Source organism: Anoplopoma fimbria, chromosome 13 (genome assembly GCF_027596085.1).
Source record: "Anoplopoma fimbria isolate UVic2021 breed Golden Eagle Sablefish chromosome 13, Afim_UVic_2022, whole genome shotgun sequence".
Classification (NCBI taxonomy): Eukaryota; Metazoa; Chordata; class Actinopteri; order Perciformes; family Anoplopomatidae; genus Anoplopoma; species Anoplopoma fimbria.
The window spans coordinates 4,236,055-4,248,076 of NC_072461.1; the positions used below are offsets into that span (position 1 = coordinate 4,236,055).

General features: G+C 42.9%; 1 protein-coding gene across 2 annotated transcripts in view; it reads left to right on the top strand.

The window, feature by feature from the left end:
• The window catches only part of emid1 (EMI domain containing 1), a 49,929-nt gene that overhangs the window by 34,083 nt on the left and 3,824 nt on the right, over positions 1-12,022 (top strand). For both annotated transcript variants that reach the window (XR_008531685.1, XM_054611210.1), the window contains exons 4-14: positions 4,148-4,237; positions 4,330-4,391; positions 4,491-4,623; positions 5,740-5,784; positions 5,884-5,991; positions 8,186-8,293; positions 10,718-10,807; positions 11,092-11,144; positions 11,255-11,317; positions 11,404-11,448; positions 11,702-11,746. Coding sequence is in view for 1 of the 2 variants with exons in the window: in XM_054611210.1 (XP_054467185.1) it covers positions 4,148-4,237; positions 4,330-4,391; positions 4,491-4,623; positions 5,740-5,784; positions 5,884-5,991; positions 8,186-8,293; positions 10,718-10,807; positions 11,092-11,144; positions 11,255-11,317; positions 11,404-11,448; positions 11,702-11,746 (842 nt within the window). In the remaining variant the exon portion in view is untranslated. The remainder of the gene's footprint in view (positions 1-4,147; positions 4,238-4,329; positions 4,392-4,490; positions 4,624-5,739; positions 5,785-5,883; positions 5,992-8,185; positions 8,294-10,717; positions 10,808-11,091; positions 11,145-11,254; positions 11,318-11,403; positions 11,449-11,701; positions 11,747-12,022) is intronic.

Sequence of the window (12,022 nt, forward strand, 5' to 3'; positions counted from 1 at the left end):
TGTGTTTAAGGGCTCTGGTTGGCAGGGCTAACTGGGCTCTTAGCATGAGAGCGCTGGTTTATTTTCACTGGGAGAGTATCACTGAAGGGATGACCTTGGCCCATTAATAATACAGCCAGTGTGTGTGTGTGTGTGTGTGTGTGTGTGTGTGTGTGTGTGTGTGTGTGTGTGTGTGTGTGTGTGTGTGTGTGTGTGTATGGGTTTATCACCCTTGCACTTTTTTTTCTCTCTCTCTCTCTCTCTCTCACACACACATACAAAGACACAACCCTACACAGGAGCACATGCACACACATACACACACACCTCAGTTTGTAGAGCAAGAGGTGCAGCTGCAGTCCCTTGGCTCTCACCCTGGTGGCACCCGCAAAGCTCCAAGTGGGTCTTAAAGGGCCAATAATAATAACTCTGGAATGAAGCTCCCACAATGATAATATAATGGTATAATAGTAAGAGACGGTTGTTAATGCTTTTGTGGAATCCGAGTCGAAAATGTTGCTTCTTCCCGTCTCTGACCTTTTCACACCTCACACTGGTGTTGAAAAAAAGTTTGTTACCAGGGCGAGCTATCATTCACCCTCTTTCTGTCCGTATTGTCATATATAATGTGTCAAATATAATGTGAGCAAGGAAATGGAACAAGTGAACAGCAGTTTGTCTCATCTGGATCTGGATGCTGTTTGGATACAAGGTACAAACCTGAACAGACAGCATAGTATTGATGAGTTTTACAATGAATATTTAATTCAAACAAACTTAATCTAGTGGTCAGTTTATTTATATCAGCAGCAAGGGAAGTGAAGCTAAAGAAACCCAGCAGAGAAACTCCTGTCAGGGTTTGGACAACATATGTGGCAGACACATTGCTCAGATTTAAACGAACAATTTGATCCGCCTTTCTAAGCTTAGCCCCCAACTAAATACATAGAAACACTGTGCTGTGAGAGCTCACTTCGGCTTTTGAATGGCTTCAGAGCTCCATTATAAACTTAATTTAGATAAATTCAGTCTAGATAAGTGTTCTGCGAAATCCCGGTTGTTTTTTTACAGGATTCCCGTCACTGACAGAGTCCTGCTGCTACAAAACACCTTCACACACAGTGAGCATTGCATATTATCATGTCCCCGAGCATGAACATTCATAATATAAATGCCTGAACGCCTTCTGAAATGTCATTATGAAAAAGGAAAAGATAACCTTTGCTGTGTGACCTTCGCTCATATCTTCCTCCTTTCCCTATGAGATTATTGCGCTAGCATCGAGAAGGATTATTCAAAGAGTGTTAGTATACAAATGACTTAACTGTGTGTGTGTGTGTGTGTGTGTGTGTGTGTGGGTGTGAGGGTGTGAGAGAGAGACAGAGAAGCAGAACGAGAGACAGAGCTGATGTCAGGACGGCCTCTGGCCTGCTGAACTCTCTGCGGGGGTATTTCTTTAGTGAAGAGCTCTGACTCATTTGCTGATTAGGGAAAAGTGCAACATGGGGCCAAAAGGTCAAATACATTCACACATTTCTTTGACCGAACCCCACCGGGGCAATTAGCCCACTGAGAACAAAGAGTGGATACAATGAACCGCTTCCATCGGGGGGCATTCATTAACTGTGATGATGTTATTGTTGTCCAAGTTTCATCCTCTTCCTCCGCAGCCTGCAGTGAAGTTAACAGACTCTCATGAGAGGGATCTTGCAGGATTTAAAATTTTCCTGTTTCAAGACAGACAGAGAGAGAAGTGTGTAAGAGAGGTGTGTGTGTGTGTGGGAGACTGTTGTGCCAAAGCTGTGTTAATGCTTCATACAATAGCAGGAGTGTGGGTGAGGGGAACCTGCTTTACTCCAGAGGGGGAAGTGGTGCCTTTAGGGGTGAGAGCTAGATTTCCTATCCAGAGCCCTCTTTGTAATGGAATGCAGCCATCTACATGAGCCGACCTCCAGAGAAAATGTCACCGGCACGTACATGTACACTCACACACAAACACACACACACACACACACACACACACACACACACACACACACACACACACACACACACACACACACACACACACACACAACACACACACACACACTTTGTCTCTGCAGTTGTCCCCGTGTGGTCTGAAGTGCGCTGCAGACGAGTAGAGAGCAGATCCGTGTGTGTTCTCCAAGTACATTGTTATCAATATGACGGAGAGTTTTCTACAATCTAGAGCGCATGCCATAACATTTCAGTCTCAGCTCTTACATGGTTTGAATCCATCTACACTTGTAATCCTGTGAGAAATACCCAGAACCCAAAACAGTGAAATCATGAGTGCAGAGGTTGAGGAGGGGGAATTAATGAAGCGGTCTCACTTTACCATAAACCATGTGTTCTGTGTACTTTTCATACCCCCCCCATGTCTTAAGTTCCCACATGTTTATTTTTCTTCGGGGACAATAAGATATCCACTTTCCTTTCCTCTGTCTGCAGTGGATAGAGATGGATCATAACATTTGATAGTACAATAAGAGAGGCTGTTGAAGAAGAACATTGCTTTCCTGCTCCATCTTGGTGCTGCAGGTGCTGCTTCATGGCTTCTTTTAGTCTAGCACTTGGCGTTGACCGTGGCCGCTGGCCGCTGAATGGCAAAGACGTGCTTCCTGGCGGCTAATGAGGTGCTGAACCCAGCCTCTTGTTTGTATCAGGAGCACCTGGGCCGACCAGAGCCAGACCAGGCCAGACCAGGCCAGACAAAGGAGTCAGTCTAGCATTTCCAAAAAGGTCTGCCCATTCAAAACATCCAGAACCCAGGGACGCAACCTCCCACACTTCATAAAATGAAGGCAAGACAGAATGCGAGCCGAGACTGCCCATTCTCTCTGCACAAGGAAGCTATTGTTTGTCTTTACACTCCCTCTCTGAAAAGGCTTTACGATTGTATACTACAAAGACACAAGGCAAAAGGAAGGCGGCTTGGCAAAAATGTTTGTCTCTTGGAAATGTAACAAAGACAAAAGCAGCAACTGTCTGGTGATTTCCATTTCTATCTCGTCTACAACCCTTAACTCATTGACTTATTATTGTCAGCTCTCTCTCAGCAGGCTTTCTTATATTGAGAAGTTTACCTGGAGGATAGAAACACACAGACAGAAACAGCACAGAGTTGATTTCTGGTATCATCCTCAGTGAAACATCCTCACACAACCACAGCACAGTGTAACGTCCTTATCATTGGTGTGATGACATAACATTAAACACACATGACATTATGACACCTGCAGCCTGTTAATGGGTATTTGGAGGACGGATCAGTTGGAGGGTTTTCTGGTCTCTTTTTCTTTAGAATAGAGTGGTTATTCTGTTCCTTTCTGTTCAGAGTATTGCTGCGCTCTACCTTGCAACTGTAATTGGAACCTGTGGCCCCAAAAAAACCTAAACAAATCCTGTCCTACAATTTCAGCACATGGCATCTACAGTATGGTTAGGGTTAGGCAACATAAATACTTGGTTAAAGAAAGGGACAGATTGTGGTTACGGTACAAGTAAAAAACAAGCATTAATTGCATGTCTGTGGAGCACTTTGGTTACAGCACTTGCCCATTACTGTTATTTCTAGGATATTGTATTTGCTTCACGTTTCACCCCTGTTTGTCTGTCTGTCTGTCAGCTCCGTAAAATAGTGAAAAATGCCCGTTATAAGTTCCCAGAACCCCAGGTAATGTCTTCAAATGTCTTCTTTTGTCCAAAACCCAAAGATGTTCAATTTTCAATGACATTAAATAGAGAAAAGCAGCAAAACCCCATCAGCATTTGAGAAGCTGTAACCAGTGAAATGTAGGTGTTTTTTCTTAAAGAACGATTTGGTTAGTTGACTAATCCTCTCGGCACTAATGTCAGCAGTATGTCGCACTGATTTCCATGTAATTTGGTGGACAGACCGGTGTCGGGCCATCAAACAATTAAATAGATCTTGGTGAGAATTCGGAGCTGTGATATCCCAACATTTGATCACCAGTATGATTTTTTCAACCGCCACAGACAAAAAGCTTTAGAACTTGCAATTGCCATAGCTGTCACTATGATTGGAGGTAGAAACCTCCAAATCTGAAGATTATGTTTTCAAGGTCAGTTATGAAATATGAATTCAAATCCATTTTTTCTGTGTCTCTATCTTCTGTTACAGATGCAGGGAACCAGCTTGTAGCTCAAGAGGCCAACAGGAAACCATCCACGCTACGCCGCCCGCCTGCACGCACAGGAGAGCCAATCTCTAGTAAGAATCACTTTGGCGATACAACAAAATAGCAAAGCTATACTGCATGTTTAGGTGTCTTGATTCCTGATGGTAAAAACCTTTTTTTTTAGATTGTCTCAACTGCAGTCGAATCACAGCTTTGACCGACAGGCTGAGCTCACTGGAGGCGAAGGTTTGGACGAACTCATCCAGCCACATTATCTGAATCACTGAAATATGATACATGAATCAAGCATATTGCCCACACTTGTTTTACGTCCTCTTAAACCAGGTCCAGTTATTCACTGCCCCGGCATCCATAACACATCGCCACCTTCAGGGTAAAGGAGCAACTGGACCAGAGGCCTCATTACTGACTGGGGCTGTGCCCGCTCAGGGAGCTCCTGGTGAGCAGGGACCTGCAGGTACGTTTCTAATGCTGCAATGCATTAATTCGTTTTATGTTAAAAAAATACAGCATATTTCTTTTGAGGGGAGTCCAGGGTTTTGTGTTTTGATAATTGAGTCAGAAGTCACTCCTTGCAGCATTTCTCAGCGAGCAGCAACTCTTTATTCTGCCCTCTACCTGCTCACCTCTACTCGGATCCTATTTCTTATCCTGCACACACACTCATTTCCTTTAGCAAAAGTTAGAGCCCAGTTGTCTCTGAGGCTCACTTTCAGCGCTCTGTGGCTGTGAGGAAAGCAAACACTTCAGAAAGAAGAAAAACCTCTCTCTCCTCTCCTGGAGTCAAGCCAAGCACTGTGAGAGATCACTAACCCTGCTGCACTGTCAGAGGACGTTAGAAGAGTTATATTAAAGTTTGTTTTACCCAGAAGATATACCAAGTCAAAGCAACTTTGTGAAGCCATTTTATGTGATTATAGAACATTTCAAATGACTGTAACCAGAAGTTTTTAATCCCTGTGAGAATGTGTGCTGTGTACGACCTTCATTCACTCATTCACTGCTGTCTATAGAATAGACTTTTTCAAAACCTAGCACCTCCATTACCCACAATGCAACTGACCACCAACAGTACGGTCGGAGTTCTGGGTGTGTTATGCTAGTAGCAGCTAATTTAGCTTGAGCTGCTAGCCTTAAGCAGAGATGAGGATCTGGCCACAGAGGTCTTTTAAACTCTACTTTACTCTTCTACTTACACAACTCTAGATTTCTTGACTCAAGTGACACCACTTGAGGTCATTTTTATCAGACATCTCCCAGCTCTTCTGGAGACAGAAAGGGCTTTGTACAGCTTTTTTCACTTTTGATGTAGAATTCATGTATCGATCATTTTCAGAAATCCGTCCAAATTAATTCATTACTCCTTTAAAAACTCCCCAAATTTTGTTTTTCTTTAACTAAACTATTTAGTATTTTGGAACTTAAATTTGAATCAGCCCTAATGAAAAATAACTGAATTTAGAGAGTTTTCAGCCCATCCCTTAGTGGATTTTACATAACCTCTTCTCCAGGTGGTTTGAGCCAAGTTCTTTTTCCATAGAGCTACACCCCTCATCTCATCTTTTCATTACAGGTCCTCAGGGTGCAAATGGGAGAGATGGGCTTCCTGGCAGAGAAGGTAACTTTTAGCCATAGTTGCTTTCAGCCCATGTAAAACCATTTAAGATGTGGACCAGTTAAGGCTTCGTGATTACTCATGACTGTTTCCTCCTCTTAGGGAAGCCAGGGTCTCGAGGTCTGCCAGGTCCCAGTGGGCCTCAGGGGGAGGCTGGTACAAGGGGCCCATCTGGAACCCCTGGATCGAAGGGATCCTCAGGACCTGCAGGTAAGAGAGGACTGAAAGTAGAAATAGAGTTCACGACTGGCAGACAGTTAGGAGGTGAGAGGAACAAATGAACCTGGTCTTAGTCGATGTTGACACAGTTTGTCAACAACCATGTTGAAATGATTTGTGTGTGTCACTGAGAGAGACGGAGGGTGCATACTTGTCTGTCCAATTAATCTATTGTCTATAAAACAAGACATTTTAAGGGCTCACTGTTGACCAAAGAACGGTTAAAACAGCAGAGGAAAAATCTGAGAGATCTCCAACAAAAGACTGATCGGTGATGGCCAGCTTCAGTGTTTGTCTTTCTTTTAAACCACTCAATCAAACCCACAGACCCTGCAGCAGTGAATGTTGGAGCGTTCCAACGGCCTGTTGGTAATTTGCTGGAATTTGGTCATTTTGACTTTTGATATCATATGTTTTTTAAAAAGTGCTGTTTCAGTGGGCAGTGAACGCATTTGTTTTCAGACTACATATAAACTCTACCAAACATGTGCTACTGCTCACCAACCAGAGTCATATATCTGATCTATGTATTTAAAGCTTACTGGTTATGTACAAATAATAGATGACCTGTTGGGGAACAAGTAAATCCACAGGCAGCCGCGACATGAATGATGACTAAGTAAATGGCAGTATAAGTTTGTCCCGACATCTGCTCTGGCTATAGGCTGTTATTTCTCTGCTCTGGATCATGAAGGGAGTGCCTCTCTCCTCTCAGGCTAACATATGACCCCTGCTCAGTGCCTGCTGCTTGGTGTAGATGAGATTTAGAGCAAAAGTTAAACTAAAATACCACTTTCCAAGAAGCGCCTTGTGACCTCAATCTGAAATGAACATGATCCATATATACACATGATGATTTCCATATGCCTGTGGTGTTATTGTTTTTTCTATCTCCATTACTTCATAAGTGCCCAAAGCCAGAGCTATGTCTTAAGTTGCATCCGAAGCTCTGTTTTCCTTATTGTGCTGATTTTTTTCACTTTAAAGAGAAAGATAAACACAGGACGGGAATATGTCCAATGTCATGTAAAATGTAGACAAATATGATAATTAGCCAGAGGTCATTGTAAAGACGGGAGAAAAGTGAACTTTGTTGTTAGGAGAATCGATATTGTGCGTTGTGATGAATCCTGAGAATTTACAGGAAAGTTGTTTTAAAAACTTTGACTCATATTTTGACGTTGCTGCTCTCGGGAACCATTATTCTGCAGGAAAAATGTTAATTGTATCCCCCAAATATGTCACATAGACTGCAAAGGGCCACTTTGAATGGCCATTTGAACCACTTTACTGCAGATTGAAGCTCACAGTCTCCCTGCCGAGTCTCGGTAAATTTACCGAGACTAAGTGAAAACGGCCCACAGAAGTGTCAAATCAGAGCTGTAATAACATTACCTTGCAAAGCAGTAATTAGTTGCCTGTCATTGTCAGTTGCATCAGTACATAAACAGAGAGGTGATGAGTCTGGGTCTCTCCGAGGGCAGGAGGTGTTGTTTAGGGTGCAGTAATACTTCAGGCAAGTCCAAACAATGAGGTCAGATGTATTTGTGGTGGTGCTTTTTTTCCACATTCAAAAATGGCTGGGGGGGGAGGAGGGACACTTCTGGACCGGCCCATATGGACCAGTTACAGGCTTTTACTCACACACACACACACACACACACACACACACACACACACACACACACACACACACACACACCAAAAAGTTAGCAGTGTGTATGCAGGGAGCATTTCATTTTTCATGAACCAGTGCCAGTAACACTTTGCCGAGTTTAATGGTGTTTATTTGAGTTTCCCCGTGTCCCTAAATTAGTTCCCAGCATCGGACCATTAAAGAACCTCCTCCTCTTTTTAATTACAGATAAACAAAGTCTGCCAGTTCATTCGTTTCTCCTCTGTCCAGCGGCTCATTTCACTTCACATGTGCACATGCATACATACATGCTGTATAGTGGCACACACAGACAGCCAGACTCTATTATGTTGTATTATTCAGCACTTTATCTAATCTATTTCCTCTCTGGTCTTTGTCATAGTTTATCCTCCTATCATCACATCACCCACAGTCATTTATCACTACCAGTCTCCAGAGGAAATTTTATGATCATATTTTGCTATGACATACCTTTCAAGTACAGTATGTCTGTCACCACAGGGATTTTTCTGTACTTTCTCCTCTCAGGCCCCCATGGTCCACCAGGACTCCCAGGAGACAGGGGTCTACCAGGCCCACCTGGCCCTCCAGGGCCTCCAGCTCCGGCCAGTGCCCACATCCCAGAACCAGACCACAGTAAGACCCTGAACAACTAACAGACTTCATACAGTCAACATGACACAAATTCCACACCAAAACACCAATAAGTAACCAAAAGTCCTGTTTGTATTTGTTACTAATATGAGGCTTAAAAGAGAACTTTTCCAATTTAGCATTGCCTTTGATAGACAGTTTTATTTTTTAAGTAAAAAATGAATGCAGCAGAACCAAAGATATTGACTTTTTTTATTCCATACCTTCTTCTTCTGGTCAAAACTTGGTGCCTTCATTACCCATAAGGCCACTCGACCACCAACAATTTGGTCGGAGATTTGGGTGTGTTAAGCTAGTAGCGGCTAATGTAGCCTCGAGCTGTAAGTCTCAAGCAGAGATGAGGTGCGAGCTACAGAGGTCTGGTGCAATAACTGCTTTCTAAACTCCATATACACTTTCATTAGTCTTCAGGCTCTACTGACACTGACTCAAGTGACATAAAAAAAGTTTTTATTTATATACAGTAGTAAGCCCCAAGACCTGTAAACGGACTTTAATAGGCAAAATCAGCACACTCTTTTATTGCTGTATATTTCATTTCAATGCATCAAAATCAGTTTGCCAGGAACCATTATGAGCACATGTACAAAGCCTTTTGTTCTCCGGCTGCATGGTGTTGTAGGTTTTAGAGACTGCAAACTGTTGATAGCAGGCTCACGGGCTGGTTCTCTCCTGCTGCATAAGAGCTTTCAGGAGTTTTAGGACTACTGATAAACAAAGGGAATGAGAAACAGACAGGATGGTGGTAATCCTCTAACCGCTTCTCTCCCTATTGTCTACCGGCCAAGTAGAAGAGAATCAAAGAGTATTAAATGGAGGCAGAGACAGTCTGAGATTGAGTCAGACTTCACATGCTGTGATGAGAACCTGTCCATCACTGATGTCACTCAACAACTTCCAGATGTAGGCCGCTCAGACAGCTGAAGGGAAGTGTGAGAGACAGATGGGGGCCCACTCCGGCTCTTTCAAGGTTAAGAATCTGCGGTTTTTTAATGTGGATTCAGTGGTAAAACAAAGTATGCAGTGCACAGATTTGTAAGCTCCGGGTTCCTGTGTGGAGAAAGCTGTGGGTACGTTGAGGTTGGCACGATGATTTCAGAGACTGTAAGCCATTTCTTTCACATCAAAGTAACAGTAGGGGGCGTGTTGAGCTTCCTTTGGAAAACACTGGCTTATTTGGCTTTTACGTCGGCACCAGGAGGTTGGAATTCCCTTCTGCTGAACAGGAGATGGCTCCTATCCAGCAGCCAGGTCGTAGTAGTGAGGAGGAGCATTGTTGTTAAGACATCGTTCACACGTTTTTATGTCACGTTAAGCCAGAGATGTAAGTGCATTCTTTAAAGGAAATGAAGAGCGTGTAAAAATAGACAGAGAGAGCGGCCCTGTTTTGGTTGTCACCTCTGGTCGATTTCTGTCAGCGGTGTGCAACGTTCTGGCAGCTAGAGGATGTTTCTGGCTGTCAGCTCTCCTCCTCCTCCTCCTCCTCCTCCTCCATCTGTGTTTCCTCCTATCTGTGTCTCCTGTCTCATGCTTCGATTGGATCTGTGTTTCCTATCCGTATAAAATGACCCAATGACCGCACACTTCCTCTATCGCTCCCATGTTCACCACCCTCTTCCCTTTGTACACTCAGTTAGATGAAGACATACAGTCAGTGTTGTTACACAATGGATATAGAAAGTTTTTTTTTAATTAATGGGAAACACAGATCTACTACTGACAGGGCTTTTGAACACATTTAAGTGTAGTTTACCAACCTGTTGAAGTCATTAGGTGAATTTTTCTTATTTGTTGGAGAATACTGCCCTCTGGAGGTTACTCTAATGTAATAAAGAGTGCCTTCATTGCCCTGAGTCGTGCCATAACAGCTTTTTACAGCGTTGAGTAAAGTGTAGGCGCAGCGAGCTATGACCTCAAACTATGTTCTGTCTCAAAAGGCAATCATACAGCATAAAAAATAAAAAATAAACATCACACACTGGAAAGGCTCACAAGTTCATATCTGTTAAATCACAAGTGCAACTGTGGGAACAAAACTGATTCACTTCTGAGGGAGCACTTTCTCTCAGGCTACATATAAATTATGCTGGACTTATTCCTAAAGATCACCATCTATCAAAGTAACCAAAACACAACCATTTGATTTGTGGAGCTTGTTGGAGGTTCAGCATCACATGAATTACTTCAGACCAACAATACAAAGAGAGTAACATTACATTTTCATTGACAGTCATTGAAAATATTTATTAAAACCCATAACTAGAGCCAGGTTTGAGTCCCAATGATTCCCATAAAGACAAAATAAAAAGAACACAATTGACAAAATAATACATCCATCAAACTGTACAGTAATGGAAAAAACATAAGTAGCTCCAATTAAATACACCCAATTTGTTTCAACTCCAGGCCGTGGAAAAGACCTATTCTTCAGCAACACTTTCCATGACTCACAGGGGTTGCCTGTTCCAGGACCTCAGGGTCCCCCCGGGCCTGTCGGTGAGTGTTTATCACTTTCTATATTGTGTTTATTTCTGTACTGCATAGAGTATGTTTTTTTGTGTTTTTTTGAAACTCTGTCCCGACACAGAAAGATGCAAACATCTCAAATACCTCTACGTACAGAAATACAGCCTCTAGGTTCAGTTTTTGTGATTTTATTTGCAATGATGTTTATCCTGAACCAGGTGACCAAATACAAATCATCGATTAAAACACAATTAAAACCTAGCACCACCTCCACCATGAGGGTGCTAACGTGAGTCTTTCTATCTATTACGCAGGTCCAGCAGGTCCCAGAGGCCCAGCAGGACCTTCTGGCCCATCAGGACAAAATGTAAGCTACCTCGCAGCATTGTGGTGCACGTACTGAGTTTAGCACTGTCAGATTTGTTGCGGCACAAATTCATCATTGTCATTTTAAATTTCCCTCCCGACTCAATACAGGGGAAATCTGGAGCCCCTGGCACGCAGGGCCCTGTGGGTCCAAAGGGAGAACGGGGGGAGAGAGTGAGTACAACCACAACTTAATGATATTCAAAAGGTTTTTCCTCATTTACTCTACATCCTTTAACAACATGCCTTTGGTTTTTCAGGGTCCTTTAGGTTACCCAGGAGAGAGGGGCTTCAGAGGCGAGCTGGTAAGCTTCCTCCACCATGGCGCCTTGATGATTATGGCCTGAGAAAACAAGTGTATGGGGGGGAAACATCAACACATGTCATAGCTGGTTATATTACTGTAAACTACGCTAACCAGCAGCGCTACAGATCACACTGACCTGCGACAACACAGTCTCAGAGAGGAGGAGCTCATTCTGTCGAAGTAAACTGCTACACCACTTTCATTAATGTTTTAAAGTCATATTTATTTGGTTTGTTAATATTTCTTTGCAGGGATTAACGGGTCCAAAGGGAGAGCCAGGAGAGAAGGGCTTGCCGGTAAGAAAGTAGTTGGTGGTAGTTCACAGTTCACATGGTGACACAAGGAACTGTACAGGAGGGTTTTGCTTTAAGTCAAAAGATTTAACAAAAAGTTTTAAGATTCCTTTGTTGCATATTAAATAGTTCCTCTGTGTCTGTCTAACCCTTATTTTTCTTTTACTTCTTTCTCATTTTACAAGAGCAATCTAAATGTAAGATATTTTTATTTATGTCATCACGTGTTCACTTTGCAATGCGTTTAATCTATTCTGTAACCTAAAGCTCTCAGGTTAT